A 17,624-nucleotide genomic window follows, 5' to 3' on the forward strand; every position below is an offset into this window, starting at 1 on the left:
GAGCAGACAGCTCTGAACCATACAGTATGGTCATGTCTGGAAGAGGGAGCCTGATGTATAGTGTCTCACTGGAACCCAGAGGATAGGAAGGGTGCAATATTGTATATTGGTCTTGGTCATGGGGATGTATCAGATTAGATGTGCATGTGACTCAGGGTTTCCCTATGAGGATTACATCTTATATCACATGTACAGTATGGAAGGTTTTTGTCTTAGTAGTTGTCATGTGATATCAGCTCAAGTTATGTCCCTCTCTCCCATGCAGGTCTCTCACCCAGCCCTTCTCTCATGTCACCGGGACGTCACCATGGCGATGTTTAGCGGCTCTGAACGCTTCTTCTGGAATGACTCGGAACAGGTTCCGGAAGACCTCCGCCTCCATGGGAATTCCTCTGGTGGTTGGGAGGAGGATACAGAGTGTAACTACTACGCCATGCTGTACTCCCTGCTCATCCTGGCCATCGTGTTTGGCAACGTGCTGGTGTGTCTGGCTGTGGTGCGGGAGAGGTCCCTACAGACCACCACCAACTACCTAGTGGTGAGCCTGGCTGTAGCTGACCTGCTGGTGGCCTCGCTTGTCATGCCCTGGGCCGTATACCTGGAGGTGAGGGTCCACTGGGTGGGGGTGACAGGGATAAGTTGGGGAGGGAGGGTATTTGGAGGTGAGGGTCGACCTGTGTGGGTGGACCAGGGATAGGTTGGGGAGGGAGGGTATTAGGAGATAAAGCAGGTTCGGAGCAGGGATGGTGGTGGTCTTGCCAACTCCTATTGTAATTGGCGTGACAATGTCCATAGGACCATAGGAGTTGGCCAGCATAACAATATCTGTTTGTTGGGAATGTCCGTTGGGAATGTCCGTTGGGAACGTTTAGGGCCGGGATGTTTAGGGCTGGGATGTTTAGGGCTGGGATATTTAGGGCCGGGATGTTTAGGGCCGGGATGTTTAGGGCTGGGATGTTTAGGGCCGGGATGTTTAGGGCCGGGCTGTTTAGGGCCGGGATGTTTAGGGCTGGGATGTTTAGGGATGTTTTTCTTGGTCAGGTCCCAAGGTTAGAAACACTCCCCAGACCTACTCATCTTATATAAACTACTGAAAGAGAGACAGTTTGTGACACTGGATGGCTTTGGGATTGAGAGGAAGGGGAGGGGATAGTTGAGGATAGTTAGAGTTTTCATTCTTTTCAATGAAATACAGTGCATTCTGAAAGTATTCAGACTCCTTGACTTTTTCCACATTTTGTTACGTTACAGCCTTGTTCTAAAATGTATTGAATCGTTTTTTCCCCTCATCAATCTGCACACAATACCCCATAATGACAAAGCAAAAACAGGTTTTCTGAAATGTTTGCAAATATGTAAAAAAAAAAATATATATACTAATAAACTGAAATATCACATTTACATAAGTATTCAGACCCTTTACTCAGTACTTTGTTGAAGCACCTTTGGTAGCGATTACAGCCTCGAGTCTTCTTGAGTATGATGCTACAAGCTTGGCGCACCTGTATTTGGGGAGTTTCTAAAAATTCTTCTCTACAGATCCTCTCGGTCAGGTTGGATGGGGAGCGTCGCTGCACAGCTATTTTCAGGTCTCTGTGTGCTGTATGCTTAGGGTCGTTGTCCTGTTGGAGGGTGAAACTTCGCCCCAGTCTGAGGTCCTGAGTGCTCTGTAACAAGTTTTCATTAAGGATCTCTCTGTACTTTGCTCCGTTCATGTTTCCCTCGATCCTGACTAGTCTCCTAGTACCTGCCTCTGAAAAACATCCCCAGAGCATGATGCTGCCACCACCATGCTTCACCGTAGGGATGGTGTCAGGTTTCCTCCAGATGTGACATTTAGGATTCAGGTCAAAGAGTTCAATATTGATTTCATCAGACCAGAGAATCTTGTTTCTCATGGTCTGAGTCCTTTAGGTGCCTTTTGGCAAACTCCTAGCGGACTGTCATGTGCCTTTTACTGAGGAGTGTCTTTTGTCTGCCCACTCTACCATAAAGGCCTGATTGGTAGGGTGCTGCAGAGATGGTTGGCCTTCTGGAAGTTTCTCCCATCTCCACATTGGAACTCTGGAGCACTGTCAGAGTGACCATCAGGTTCTTGGTTACCTCCCTGACCAAGGCCCTTCTCCACCGACTGCTCAGTTTGGCCGGGTGGCCAGCTCCAGGAAGAGTCTTGGTGGTTCCAAACTTCTTCCCATTAAGAATGATAGAGGTCCCTGTGTTCTTGGGGACCTTCAATGCAGCTAACATTTTTTGGTAGTCTTTCTTGACACAATCCTGTCTCAGAGCTCTACAGACAATTCTTTTGACCTCGTGGCTTGGTATTTGCTCTGACATATACTGTCAACCTTATATAGACGTATATTTATCTTTCCAAATCATGTCCAATCAATTGATCTTACCACAGGTGGACTCCAATCAAGTTGTAGAAACGTATATCAAGGATGATTCATGGAAACAGGATATACCTGAGCTCAGTTTAAATGTAAATTATTTATTTATTTATTTTTAAACCTATTTTCGCTTTGTCATTATGTGGTATTGTGTGTAGATTGATGAGGGGAAAAAAGGATTTAGTCCATTTTAGAATAAGGCTGTAACGTAACAAAATGTGTAATAAGGGAAGGGGTCTGAATACCTTCCCGAATGCACTGTACATGTGAGAGATGGAGGAAGGATAAGGCAGGGAGATGGAGGAAGGATAGGACAGGGAGATGGAGGAAGGATAGGACAGGAAGATGGAGGAAGGATAGGACAGGGAGATGGAGGAAGGATAGGACAGGGAGATGGAGGAAGGATAGGACAGGGAGATGGAGGAAGGATAGGGCAGGGAGATGGAGGAAGGATAGGGCAAAGAGATGGAGGAAGGATAGGGCAAAGAGATGGAGGAAGGATAGGGCAAAGAGATGGAGGAAGGATAGGACAGGGAGATGGAGGAAGGATAGGGCAGGGAGATGAAGGAAGGATAGGACAGGGAGATGGAGGAAGGATAGGGCAAAGAGATGGAGGAAGGATAGGGCAGGGAGGTGGAGGAAGGATATGGCAAAGAGATGGAGGAAGGATAGGGCAGGGAGATGGAGGAAGGATAGGACAGAGAGATGGAGGAAGGATAGGGCAAAGAGATGGAGGAAGGATAGGACAGGGAGATGGAGGAAGGATAGGGCAGGGAGATGGAGGAAGGATAGGGCAGGAAGATGGAGGAAGGATAGGACAGAGAGATGGAGGAAGGATAGGGCAGGGAGATGGAGGAAGGATAGGACAGGGAGATGGAGGAAGGATAGGACAGGGAGATGGAGGAAGGTTAGGACAGGGAGATGGAGGAAGGATAGGACAGGGAGATGGAGGAAGGATAGGACAGGGAGATGGAGGAAGGATAGGACAGGGAGATGGAGGAAGGATAGGACAGGGAGATGGAGGAAGGATAGGACAGGGAGATGGAGGAAGGATAGGACAGGGAGATGGTCATGTTATTGCTTTGAGTTTCTCCCTTATAGGGTGTGAGGGGTGTGGTGATACATTCAGTTACTGTGAGTGGCTGGAAGATATTGATGCCTATTGCTTCTAAGAATGTTTTATCTTCTATATGCTCCACATAATTGTCCCCTGTTAGGAGTGTTACTGAAATTAATTTAGAGAGGTATAGTCAGTGGGGGTTGTTTCGTCCATTAGATATAATTCTTGGCTTGGGGGACTGGAGGAAGATAAAGTGTTGATGTGTTCATTTTGAATTGGTCAAGAGGGAGGACGTGAGGGATAATCGTTGGTCATGATTCAATTCAGGGTCGGGCAAGAGGCACAGGGTGCTATTGCAAACTCAACTCACAACGCTGCACCTAAGGCCTGAACCAAGGTCAGATTTCTCTATAACCTCAACCATGTGGAGTTGAGAAAATATACATTATTTAAGAGAGTTAAGTGAAAATAGTGCACTGTAACAGCTGTTTGGGTTCCATGACAATCAACAGTGTCATAGTGAGAAGCAGACACAAGCCTGGCCTATAGAGAGTCTTGAATCATAATTACCTCAGTAGTTAACTTACTGCTTGATGACGAGTTTCTCACACTACTGGCCTATCTGGGTGATGTTTTTTCTCTCGCCTGAATGATCTGAATCTAGGATTACAGGGACTCTCCACAACTATATTCAATGTGCGGGCCAAAATTGAGGCTTTGATTAAGAAGTTGGAGCTCTTCTCTGTCTGCATCAACAAGGACAACACACAGGTCTTTCCATCAAGTTTACGGACAATGTCAAATGTGATATAGCAAAGCACCTGAGTGAGTTGGGTGTGCAATTACGCAGGTACTTTCCCGAAACGGATGACACAAACAACTGGATTCGTTATCCCTTTCATGCCCTGCCTCCATTCCACTTACCGATAACTGAACAAGAGAGACTCATTGAAATTGCAATAAGCGGTTCTGTGAAAATGTAATTTAATCAGAAGCCACTGCCAGATTCCTGGATTGGGCTGTGCTCAGAGTATCCTGCCTTGGAAAATCGCACTGTTAAGACACTGATGTCCTTTGCAACCACGTACGTATGTGAGAGTGGATTCTCGGCCCTCACTAGCATGAAAACTAAATACAGGCACAGACTGTGTGTGGAAAATGATTTAAGACTGAGACTCTCTCCAATACAACCCAACATTGCAGAGTTATGTGCATCCTTTCAAGCACACCCTTCTCATTAACCTGTGGTGAGTTATTCACATTTTTCGACAGCAGGAAGAATTAAGTCCACCACAATAGTATGGTGCTTGCCTGTCCTATAAGACGCTTCTAGCCCCTTCTTATTAATGGTATCTGTTGCTTTTATACATGTCTTACTACTCGTAATTTGTCTTAATTCTCAATCAAAAAACTCCCGTGGCTTATTTTTCAAATTGGAATGTTTTGTTTCTAAATGTCTGAGCAAGAGTGAAGGTTTCATCGAGTTGTGAGATACTACTTTTGGACATATAACACACTGTGGCTGAGGAAAGGCACTACTCCCAATATAAGTGAACTCCAAACAAATGTAGTCTCTTCGATAGCCTCTTCGATGGTTCAACGTCCCTGTTTGTTGTTCGGTGCTTTCCCGGGTAGCCGAAGGGCTGCAACTGATTCACAACTGTCAGTGTCCATGCTAGCTGGGCTAACCACAAATGTAAAATTACTGATGCTAGCATTGGATGTGCTCGTTGAAGCAGACCAACTTGTGTCGTCGACAGGTGCAGGTGTAGAACTGCTGGTCGTATCAGTACTATCTGTAGAGCTGGTATGTGTTTCTATCGACACGGGCCGTACTTTTTTTTAACCATTTATCATAAACGGAATGAGCAGCAGCTACGTTTGGTTACATAAGGACCATTAGTGGAATTCCCGTGAGAGAGTAACGGTTAATGTGATTGGATATTCATTATTTGACTAGGCTACTTGCTTTGGATTTGAACTTGCAACCTTTCGTTTACTAGTCCAACACTCTAACCACTAGGCTACCCTGCCGCCCCGTAATAGTGAAGACATCTAAACTATGAAATAACACATATGGAATCATGTAGAAACCAAAAAAGTGTTAAACACATCTTCAAATAGCCACCCTTTGCCTTGATGACAAGTTTGCACACTCTTTGCATTCTCTCATCAAGCATCACCTGGAATGCTTTTCCAACAGTCTTGAAGGAGTTCCCACATATGTTGAGCACTTGTTGGCGGCTTTTCCTTCACTCTGCGGTCTGACTCACCCCAAACCATCTCAATTTGGTTGAGGTCGGGGGATTGTGCAGGCCAGGTCATCTGATGCAGCATTCCATCACTCTCCCTCTTGGTAAAATAGCCCTTAAACAGCCTGGAGGTGTGTTGGGTCATTGTCCTCTTGAAAAACAAATGATAGTCCCACTAAGCACAAACCAGGTGGGATGGTGTATTGATGCAGAATGCTGTGGTACCCATACTGGTTAAGTGTGTCTTGAATTCTAAGTAAATCACAGAAAGTGTCACCAGCAAAGCACCCCCACACCATTACACCTCCTTCTCCATGCTTCACGGTGGGAAATACACATGCAGATTTCATCCGTTCACCCACAACCTGTCTCACGAAGACACAGCGGTTGAAACCAAAAATCTCAAATTTGGACTCCAGACCAAAGGATACATTTCCACTGGTCTAATGTCCATTGCTTGTGTTTCTTGGCCCAAGCAAGTCTCTTCTTATTATTGGTGTCCTTTAGTTGTGGTTTCTTTGCAACAATTCGACCATGAAGGCCTGATTCACACAGTTTCCTCTGAACAGTTGATGTTGAGATGTCTGTTACTTGAACTCTGTGAAGCATGTATTTGGGCTGCAATTTCTGAGGCTGGTAACTCTAATGAATGTATCCTCTGCAGCAGAGGTAACTCTGGGTCTTCCATTCCTGTGGCCGTCCTCATGAGAGCCAGTTTCATCATATCGCTTGATGGTTTTTGCGTTCATGTCTTAAAATAATGATGGACTGTGGTTTTCTTTGCTTATTTGAGCTGTTCTTGCCATAATATGGACTTGGTCTTTATCAAATAGGGCAGTTTATTTTATTTTACCTTTATTTTACTAGGCAAGTCAGTTAAGAACAAATTCTTATTTTCAATGACGGCCTAGAAACAGTGGGTTAACTGCCTGTTCAGGGGCAGAACGACAGATTTGTACCTTGTCAGCTCGGGGATTTGAACTTGCAACCTTCCGGTTACTAGTCCAATGCTCTTCTGTATACCCCCCAACTTGTCACAACACAACTGATTGGCTCAAACGCATTAAGAAGTAAAGAAATTCCACAAATAAACGTTTAACAAGGCACACCTGTTAATTGAAATGCATTCCAGGTGACTACCTCATGAAGCTGGTTGAGAGAATTCCAAACTGGTGCAAATCTGTCATCAAGGCAAAGGGTGGCTATTTGATGAATCTCAAATATAACATATCTCTTGATTTGTTTAACACTTTTTTGGTTACTACATGATTCCATATGTGTTATTTCATAGTTTTGATGTCTTCACTATTATTCTACAATGTAGAAAATAGTACAAATAAAGATAAACCCTTGAATGAGTAGGTGTTCTAAAACTTCTGACCGGTAGTGTATTTTTTATTTAAAAAAAAACTTGAATCACATTTTTATTTGGCGTACCCCCGACAGAATTGCGCGTACCCCTGGGGGTTCGCGTACCCCCATTTGGGAATACCTGAATTAGAGGATAGGAAGGATGCATGTGGATGGGGGGGATATGTCAGGCGCTGCAGCTCAGAACACATTTATCTCTGTCAGACAGTTGTTATCACGTATTATAGCACCTAAGGGAAGGCCTGTCTGAGCAGCACTATCTATCTGGGTGAGGCAGGCTGGAACTGGGACTGTGTAATTGTACTTTCAAGGGTTTGAACGTGGGTGGCATAATTGGACAGAGAAAGAGAGAGGGAGAGAGGGAGAGAGGGAGGGAGCAAAAGAGAGAGGGAGGAAAAGAGAGAGAGAGAATAATTTATTTGATGTTGATTATGAAGAATGATGATTGATATGGATAATGATGATGATCATGATGATACTGATGAAGCTGTGTGAATGTGTGTGTCATGTGACCCTGCGTTACCTGTCCAGGTGGTCGGAGGGGCGTGGCTCTTCAGCAGGATGTACTGTAACATCTTTGTCACCTTGGATGTCATGATGTGTACCGCCAGCATTCTCAACCTGTGTGCTATCAGCATTGACAGGTAAGACGCTCTGCGTGTGTGTGTCTGCTTCTTTGTATCCGTGTGTGTGAGAGTGTGCGCGTGTCTGAGTTTCTTTTTGAAAGAGAAAGTGGGCATATACTATACGAGTGACTTAGTGTGTGTGTGTGCGTGCGTGCGTGCGTGTGTGCGTGTGTGTGTGCGTGCATGTGCGTGTGTGTGTGTGTGTGTGTGTGTGTGGTAGACTTTATATATAGTGCTATTTGTCATTACTGCACCTCCAGTTGGCTTGATGTTGAGTTGTCAGGTTCAGAGAGCAGGTCTACTTTCTCCAAATGAGCCTTAAATATTTGTGCTGGAGGGATGTGCCTGTACCCTCTAGGTTAGCAAATTGTATAATGTTGTAAACTACTTCCCATGTTTACTGTTGATGTGCATTGGGCATGTACATTATTTATTTGCTTAGTTTTCCAGCTCATGTATAATTTAATATTTAATAGCTCTTTGTGGGTTGAACCCAAATGACCATTGGGCACAACGTGCTTTTAACCATCAAAGAAATAGGAGCACAGGGGGCTGAACACTGTGTGTGTGTGGAGAGTGAAAGCGTATGGTTATTCTCTGTTTATGTGCATCTTTATACTGAAAATCACTCATTAGCAGGTTACCCTGACAGGTGATTCATTAAGCCCTTTACCTGGGTGTGAAGTCTGTGTGTGTGTGTGTGTGTGTGTGTGTGTGTGTGTGTGTGTGTGTGTGTGTGTGTGTGTGTGTGTGTGTGTGTGTGTGTGTGTGTGTGTGTGTGTGTGTGTGTGTGTGTGTGTGTGTGTGTGTGTGTGTATGTGTTTGCGTGTGTGTATGAGTGAGCGAGCGAGCGAGAGAGAGAGAGAGAGAGAGAGAGAGAGAGAGAGATAGAGAGAAAGAAAGAGCGATAAAGAGAGAGACAGAGAGAAAGACAGAGAGCTGATCTGTTTAAAGGTCCAGTTTACAGCCTGTGTGTTACACTGTACGGATGCAATTACATTAGCTGTCCCAATGATGTATCACTGCTCTCCCAAGCAGACATCACATCTGTATTATTATCATCTATGTTTTCCAGAAACACCTGGGGCATATACGTTTTTGATAGAATGTTTTCACCAATATGGTCCCGCTTTAAATGACGTGCAGCTTATAAAAGCTTCGTAAAGCCTTCATAAAGCCTTCATAAACACTACATAAATGTGTCACAAATCATCTATAACTGTATGTCATGCTGTATAAAGGGTTTATAAATGTGGCATAACTGTGTGACATAACCACCAATGTCAAATGTGACATAACCCACTATGTAAAATATGACATAAACTTGTGCTTAATAAAAGGGTGGCATAAGCACTGTTTAATAAAGTCTTTATAAAGTATATTGAATTGAGGCTTCACAAAGCATTTATAACCTTGTCATGCATCTAGGTATAGCATTGCAACACCAGGATAGTGGACCACCCATACGTATAAATGTATGCACGCATGGCTGTAAGTCGCTTTGCATGAAAGAGTCTGCTAAATGGCATATATTTGAGATTTTATATTATATTATTCTAAAACATTTCTAGGATGGCCCAACCTCTTTTCCCCCTTGGGTGCATAGACAATATTGGACCTGACCTCAACTTTACCCAAAATGCTGTGCTGTGTGATGACACACGCTCTTAAGTGAAATCATGGGCCTTTTAAAATCTGTTTGAATTTTTTGCGTAATTTCTTTTTTTCCCCAAATTCCGTTTTCTTGTTTCCCCACAGTTTGTTTCACACATTTTTCATAGAAAAACAACTAAATAGGATTTTCTGTGTTCACAGCAATGCATAAAACACACCAGGGGATAACTTTTGAGGTCTGGGAAAAATCTAAGAAACTTTTCAGAGTAGTTACCCTTTCATTCATGTGGTGTTTCTGTAGAGCAACTCAAATGCCCACTTGTGCTGCCACTGGACAGCGAAAAACAAGTTAAGTTTACCTTTATTTATTGTCATTGAAATGAGTTTGTAGTAGTTAAGGGTTGAGTTAGATTATATAAACCAAATCAAATGTTATATTTGATACATAGATAGCTACCATAGCTACCTCAATCGTTATTTCAAATCATTTGTGACTAAATAACCATTTCTAGCTAATGTTAGCAGCATAAGCTAGCTAGTTAGCTATACCAATACAGCATTTAGCTCGCTAGCAGGCTCAGCTAAATACAAATCTCCCTAGATACAGCCACGTCTCATAGTCAAGTCATTAGATTTGTGAATTAAAGAGGAATATAATCATACGAATCAAACTAAGTCTCCTCATTTAGAGTATTTATTGTGCATCACAGAAATGCCCTTACCCAAATCAAATCAAATCAAATCCAATTTTATTTGTCACATACACATGGTTCGCAGATGTTAGTGCGAGTGTAGCGAAATGCTTGTGCTTCTAGTTCCGACATTGCAGTAATAACCAACAAGTAATCTAGCTAACAATTCCAAAACTACTACCTTATAGACACAAGTGTAAGGGGATAAAGAATATGTACATAAAGATATATGAATGAGTGATGGTACAGAGCGGCATAGGCAAGATACAGTAGATGGTATTGAGTGCAGTATATACATATGAGATGAGTATGTAAACAAAGTGGCATAGTTAAAGTGGCTAGTGATACATGTATTACATAAGGATGCAGTAGATGATATAGAGTACAGTATATACATATACATATGAGATGAATAATGTAGGGTATGTAAACATTATATTAGGTAGCATTGTTTAAAGTGGCTAGTGATATATTTTACATAAATTCCCATCAATTCCCATTATTAAAGTGGCTGGAGTTGAGTCAGTGTGTTGGCAGCAGCCACTCAATGTTAGTGGTGGCTGTTTAACAGTCTGATGGCCTTGAGATAGAAGCTGTTTTTCAGTCTCTCGGTCCCAGCTTTGATGCACCTGTACTGACCTTGCCTTCTGGATGATAGCGGGGTGAACAGGCAGTGGCTCGGGTGGTTGCTGTCCTTGATGATCTTTATGGCCTTCCTGTGACATTGGGTGGTGTAGGTGTCCTGGAGGGCAGGTAGTTTGCCCCCGGTGATGCGTTGTGCAGACCTCACTACCCTCTGGAGAGCCTTACGGTTGTGGGCGGAGCAGTTGCCGTACCAGGCGGTGATACAGCCCGACATAATGCTCTCGATTGTGCATCTGTAGAAGTTTGTGAGTGCTTTTGGTGACAAGCCAAATTTCTTCAGCCTCCTGAGGTTGAAGAGGCGCTGCTGCGCCTTCTTCACGATGCTGTCTGTGTGGGTGGACCAATTCAGTTTGTCTGTGATGTGTACGCTGAGGAACTTAAAACTTACTACCCTCTCCACTACTGTTCCATCGATGTGGATAGAGGGGTGTTCCCTCTGCTGTTTCCTGAAGTCCACAATCATCTCCTTAGTTTTGTTGACGTTGAGTGTGAGGTTATTTTCCTGACACCACACTCCGAGGTCCCTCACCTCCTCCCTGTAGGCCGTCTCGTCGTTGTTGGTAATCAAGCCTACCACTGTTGTGTCGTCCGCAATCTTGATGATTGAGTTGGAGGCGTGCATGGCCACGCAGTCGTGGGTGAACAGGGAGTACAGGAGAGGGCTCAGAACGCACCCTTGTGGGGCCCCAGTGTTGAGGATCAGCGGGGTGGAGATGTTGTTGCCTACCCTCACCACCTGGGGGCGGCCCGTCAGGAAGTCCAGTACCCAGTTGCACAGGGCGGGGTCGAGACCCAGGGTCTCGAGCTTGATGACGAGCTTGGAGGGCACTATGGAGTTAAATGCAGAGCTGTAGTCGATGAACAGCATTCTCACATAGGTATTCCTCTTGTCCAGATGGGTTAGGGCAGTGTGCAGTGTGGTTGAGATTGCATCGTCTGTGGACCTATTTGGGCAGTAAGCAAATTGGAGTGGGTCTAGGGTGTCAGGTAGGGTGGAGGTGATATGGTCCTTGACTAGTCTCTCAAAGCACTTCATGATGACGGAAGTGAGTGCTACCCAGATGGTGAGACAAATGCATTTCTTAACAGACCTGCTACCCTTACCCAGATGGTGAGACAAATGCATTTCTTAACAGATCTGCTACCCTTACTCAGATGGTGAGACAAATGCATTTCTTAACAGACCTGCTACCCTTACCCAGATGGTGAGACAAATGCATTTCTTAACAGACCTGCTACCCTTACCCAGATGGTGAGACAAATGAATTTCTTACCAGACCTGCTACCCCTACCCAGATGGTGAGACAAATGCATTTCTTAACAGACCTGCTACCCTTACCCAGATGGTGAGACAAATGCATTTCTTAACAGACCTGCTACCCTTACCCAGATGGTGAGACAAATGCATTTCTTAACAGACCTGCTACCCTTACCCAGATGGTTAGACAAATGCATTTCTTAACAGATCTGCTACCCTTACCCAGATGGTGAGACAAATGCATTTCTTGACAGACCTGCTACCCTTACCCAGATGGTTAGACAAATGCATTTCTTAACAGACCTGCTACCCTTACCCAGATGGTGAGACAAATGCATTTCTTAACAGACCTGCTACCCTTACCCAGATGGTGAGACAAATGCATTTCTTAACAGACCTGCTACCCTTACCCAGATGGTGAGACAAATGCATTTCTTAACAGACCTGCTACCCTTACCCAGATGGTGAGACAAATGCATTTCTTAACAGACCTGCTACCCTTACCCAGATGGTGAGACAAATGCATTTCTTAACAGACCTGCTACCCTTACCCAGATGGTGAGAAAAATGCATTTCTTAACAGACCTGCTACCCTTACCCAGATGGTTAGACAAATGCATTTCTTAACAGATCTGCTACCCTTACCCAGATGGTTAGACAAATGCATTTCTTAACAGATCTGCTACCCTTACCCAGATGGTGAGACAAATGCATTTCTTAACAGACCTGCTACCCTTACCCAGATGGTGAGACAAATGCATTTCTTAACAGACCTGCTACCCTTACCCAGATGGTTAGACAAATGCATTTCTTAACAGACCTGCTACCCTTACCCAGATGGTTAGACAAATGCATTTCTTAACAGACCTGCTACCCTTACCCAGATGGTGAGACAAATGCATTTCTTAACAGACCTGCTACCCTTACCCAGATGGTGAGACAAATGCATTTCTTAAAAGACCTGCTACCCTTACCCAGATGGTTAGACAAATGCATTTCTTAACAGACCTGCTACCCTTACCCAGATGGTTAGACAAATGCATTTCTTAACAGATCTGCTACCCTTACCCAGATGGTGAGACAAATGCATTTCTTAAAAGACCTGCTACCCTTACCCAGATGGTTAGACAAATGCATTTCTTAACAGACCTGCTACCCTTACCCAGATGGTTAGACAAATACATTTCTTAACAGATCTGCTACCCTTACCCAGATGGTGAGACAAATGCATTTCTTAACAGATCTGCTACCCTTACCCAGATGGTTAGACAAATGAATTTCCTAACAAAAATGCCCTTACCCAGATGGTGAGACAAATGCATTTCTTAACAGACCTGCTACCCTTACCCAGATGGTTAGACAAATGAATTTCCTAACAAAAATGCCCTTACCCAGATGGTGTGACAAATGCATTTCCTAACAGACCTTCTAACTTTCTTTGTTGTTAGGTTGGAACCAACATGCAGTACCTCCAGCAGAGGCAAGGACCATTTGTCCGCCAGCTCAGGAACAAGATACACTATTCACTGCCCTGTGTAATGTTTAGTAATTACATTTATGTAAAAAAATGTAAAAATAAGAGGAAATGTATGGTTTAAACTTGTCGTCACACCCTGACCATAGTTTGCTTTGTATGTTTCTATGTTTTGGTTGGTCAGGGTGTGATCTGGTTAGTTTTCCTTTATTAAACAAACATGAATCATCACCACGCTGCGTTTTGGTCCGCCTCTACTTCACCACAAGAAAGCCGTTACAGAATCACCCACCACAACAGGACCAAGCGGCGTGGTAACGGGCAGCAGCAGGAGCAGTGCGATTAAAAACTTCTGGACTTGGGAGGAAATCCTCGATGGGAGAGGACCCTGGGCAAAACCAGGGGAGTGTCGCCGTCCCAAGGTGCGGCAGGAAAAGCGGCAGCAGGAGCAGCGCGAGGAAGAATGTCCATGGGAGGAAGAATTGGAAGGAAAAGGACCCTGGGCACAGCCTGGAGAATATCTCCGCCCCAAAGAAGAGCTGGAGGCGAAGAAGGCAGAGAGGCGCTGGTATGAGGAGGCAGCACGACAGCGTGGATGGAAGCCCGAGAGTCAGCCCCAAAAATGTATTGGGGCGGGGGGCATACAGAAAGTGTGGCGAAGCCAGGTAGGAGACCTGCGCCAACTTCCTGTGCTTACCGGGGGGCTAGTGAGACCGGGCAGGCACCGTGTTATGCTTTGGAGCGCACGGTGTCCCCAGTGCGGGTGCATAGCCTGGTGCGGTACATTCCAGCTCCGCGTATCGGCCGGGCTAGAGTGAGCGTCGAGCCAAGTGCCATGAAGCCGGCTCTACGCATCTGGTCCCCAGTGCGTCTCCTTGGGCCGGCTTACATGGCACCAGCCTTGCGCACGGTGTCCCCGGTTCGCCTGCATAGCCCAGTGCGGGCTATTCCACCTCGCCGCACCGGCAGGGCGACCGGGACCATTCAACCGGGTAAGGTTGGGCAGGCTCGGTGCTCAAGAGCTCCAGTGCGCCTGCACGGTCCGGTCTATCCAGTACCACCTCCACACCCCAGCCCTCCGGTAGCAGCTCCCCGCACCAGGCTTCCTGTGCGTGTCTTCGGCCCAGTACCACCAGTGCCAGCACCACGCATCAGGCCTACAGTGCGCCTCGCCTGTCCAGCGCTGCCGGAGTCTCCCTCCTCTCCAGCGCTGCCGGAGTCTCCCTCTCCAGCGCTGCCGGAGTCTCCCGCCTGTTCAGCGCTACGAGAGCTACTCAGTCCAGCGCTGCCAGAGCCTTCCTCTCCAGCGTTGCCGGAGCTTCCCGTCTGCCCAGCGCCATCTGAGCTTCCCGTCTGCCCAGCGCCGTCTGAGCCACCCGTCTGCCCAGCGCCGCCTGAGCCACCCGTCTGTCGCCCGTCTGCCCAGCACCGCCTGAGCCACCCGACTGCCCAGCGCCGCCAGTGCCGCCAGTCTGCCAGGGGCCGCCAGTGCCGCCAGTCAGCCAGGGGCCGCCAGTCAGCCAGGGGCCGCCAGATCCCCTCAGCCCAGAGGCGCCAGAGCCCCTCAGCCCCGAAATTCTGTCCCGAGCTTCCTCCCCTCTGTCCCGAGCTTCCGCCCCTCTGTCCGGAGCTTCCGCCCCTCTGTCCCGAGCTGCCCCTCTGTCCAGTGGGGTCATTAAGTAGGGTCGCCGTGGCTAGGAGGCCCCGGAAGCGGACAAGGTGGGGGACTAAGACTATGGTGAAGTGGGGGCCACGTCCAGCACCAGAGCCGCCACCGTGGACAGATGCCCACCCAGACCCTCCCCTATAGGTTCAGGTTTTGCGGCCGGAGTCCGCCCCTTGGGTGGGGGGGGGGGGTACTGTCACACCCTGACCATAGTTTGCTTTGTATGTTTCTATGTTTTGGTTGGTCAGGGTGTGATCTGGTTAGTTTTCCTTTATTAAACAAACATGAATCATCACCACGCTGCGTTTTGGTCCGCCTCTACTTCACCACAAGAAAGCCGTTACACTTGTCTTTAATGTTCATTTGTTTTAGCTGTTAGTGATACTTCACATTTAGCCTTTATGTATGTGTTATGAATGAATGAAGGTCTGAATTTATATTACGTACAGCGTCATATGATATAAGGCATTTATGAATGCGTTATAAGTTATCAGAGCGGTCTGACTTTAAAGCAAGTACATCGTCATGCAATGTAGAGTCTTTCTAGATGTGTTATGATTAGGGCTGTGGCGGTCACATATTTCCATCAGCCGGTGATCATCAAGCAAATAACTGTCAGTCTCACGGTAATTTACCATTAATTAACATAAACACATTTAGCATCTCCTGGCTTCCACACATAGACTACAAGCTAATACTGAACATCTACATTTTAAAAAGTATAATAAATCAATGTAGTATAGCCTACACTTTCACAATAAATCCATTATTTATTTTAGACAGGTCTAAAGAAGAATGATATGGAGAAAATGTAGTCTATTTCAGAAGAAAAGAATAGCATACTCAGAGTTATCATTATGTTAGATCCTGATCTTGCTATGCCATATGGCTGTGGGCTACACTAGTTCATTTAGCAGACAAGATGTGCTTAGAATTCCAGGGCATTATTTTATAATATGAAGAATAAAATTGAGCAAAGCTGAATAAAATATAAATGATATTTTCTCCAAACAATTGTAACGGCTCTCTTCTATCTCCTCCTCTGATGAAGAGGTAGAACAAGGATCGGACCAAAATGCAGCGTGATGATGATTCATGATATATTTTAATGAAGGAAAACCTATACATACAGAAACTACAAAACTAACTAAATGAAATAATGAAAACCGAAACAGCCCTATCTGGTGCAAACACAAAGACAGGAACAATCACCCACGAAAACACTCACAGAATATGGCTGCCTAAATATGGTTCCCAATCAGAGACAACGATAATCACCTGACTCTGATTGAGAACCGCCTCAGGCAGCCATAGACTACGTAGACACCCCACAAAACCCCTAAGACAAAAACACACCACAATAACCCATGTCACACCCTGGCCTGACCAAATAATTAAAGAAAACACAAAATACTGAGACCAAGGTGTGACAACAATTTGGAGTGCGAACATGCAGCTATTCTGTGTTGCACGGTTAACAAAGAAATAGGTACTCCTATATGCTTCATTTAGAGTTATTAATATAACTTTAGTTGTTCTACAAATGTTGGGCTAATGTTTTGATGTGTAATACATTGTTACGGACGACACTACAGTGGTAGGCTTGATTACCAAAAACGACGAGACGGCCTACAGGGAGGAGGTGAGGGCCCTCGGAGTGTGGTTTCAGGAAAATAACCTCACACTCAACGTCAACAAAACTAAGGAGATGATTGTGGACTTCAGGAAACAGCAGAGGGAGCACCCCCCTATCCACATCGATGGGACAGTAGTGGAGAGGGTAGTAAGTTTTAAGTTCCTCGGCATACACATTATAGACAAACTGAATTGGTCCACCCACACAGACAGCATCGTGAAGAAGGCGCAGCAGTGCCTCTTCAACCTCAGGAGGCTGAAGAAATTTGGCTTGTCACCAAAAGCACTCACAAAATTCTATAGATGCACAATCGAGAGCATCCTGTCGGGCTGTATCACTGCCTGGTACGACAACTGCTCCGCCCACAACCGTAAGGCTCTCCAGAGGGTAGTGAGGTCTGCACAACGCATCACCGGGGGCAAACTACCTGCCCTCCAGGACACCTACACCACCCGATGTCACAGGAAGGCCATAAAGATCAACAACCACCCGAGCCACTGCCTGTTCACCCCATCCAGAAGGCGAGGTCAGTACAGGTGCATCAAAGCAGGGACCGAGAGACTGAAAAACAGCTTCTATCTCAAGGCCATCAGACTGTTAAACAGCCACCACTAACATTGAGTGGCTGCAGCCAACACACTGACTCAACTCCAGCCACTTTAATAATGGGAATTGATGGAAATTGATGTAAAATATATCACTAGCCACTTTAAACAATGCCATGTACTCTATATAATCTACTGCATCTTTATGTAATAAATGTATCACTAGCCACTTTAAACTATGCCACTTTGTTTACATACCCGACATTACTCATCTCATATGTATATACTGTACTCGATACCATCTACTGCATCTTGCCTATGCCGTTCTGTACTATCACTCATTCATATCTTTATGTACATATTCTTTATCCCTTTACACTTGTGTGTATAAGGTG

The 17,624-nt window shown here is 45.4% G+C and overlaps 1 protein-coding gene across 1 annotated transcript in view; it reads left to right on the forward strand.

Annotated features, from left to right (window-relative positions):
• Nucleotides 1-274: 274 nt before the first annotated feature.
• drd3 (dopamine receptor D3) overlaps nt 275-17,624 on the forward strand; it is a 42,227-nt gene continuing 24,877 nt past the window's right edge. Inside the window, exons 1-2 of the mRNA XM_031795260.1 lie at nt 275-604; nt 7,605-7,717. Coding sequence (XP_031651120.1) covers nt 308-604; nt 7,605-7,717 — 410 coding nt within the window. The 5' untranslated portion in view covers nt 275-307. The remainder of the gene's footprint in view (nt 605-7,604; nt 7,718-17,624) is intronic.

This window comes from Oncorhynchus kisutch, linkage group LG18, assembly GCF_002021735.2.
Source record: "Oncorhynchus kisutch isolate 150728-3 linkage group LG18, Okis_V2, whole genome shotgun sequence".
Classification (NCBI taxonomy): domain Eukaryota; kingdom Metazoa; phylum Chordata; class Actinopteri; order Salmoniformes; family Salmonidae; genus Oncorhynchus; species Oncorhynchus kisutch.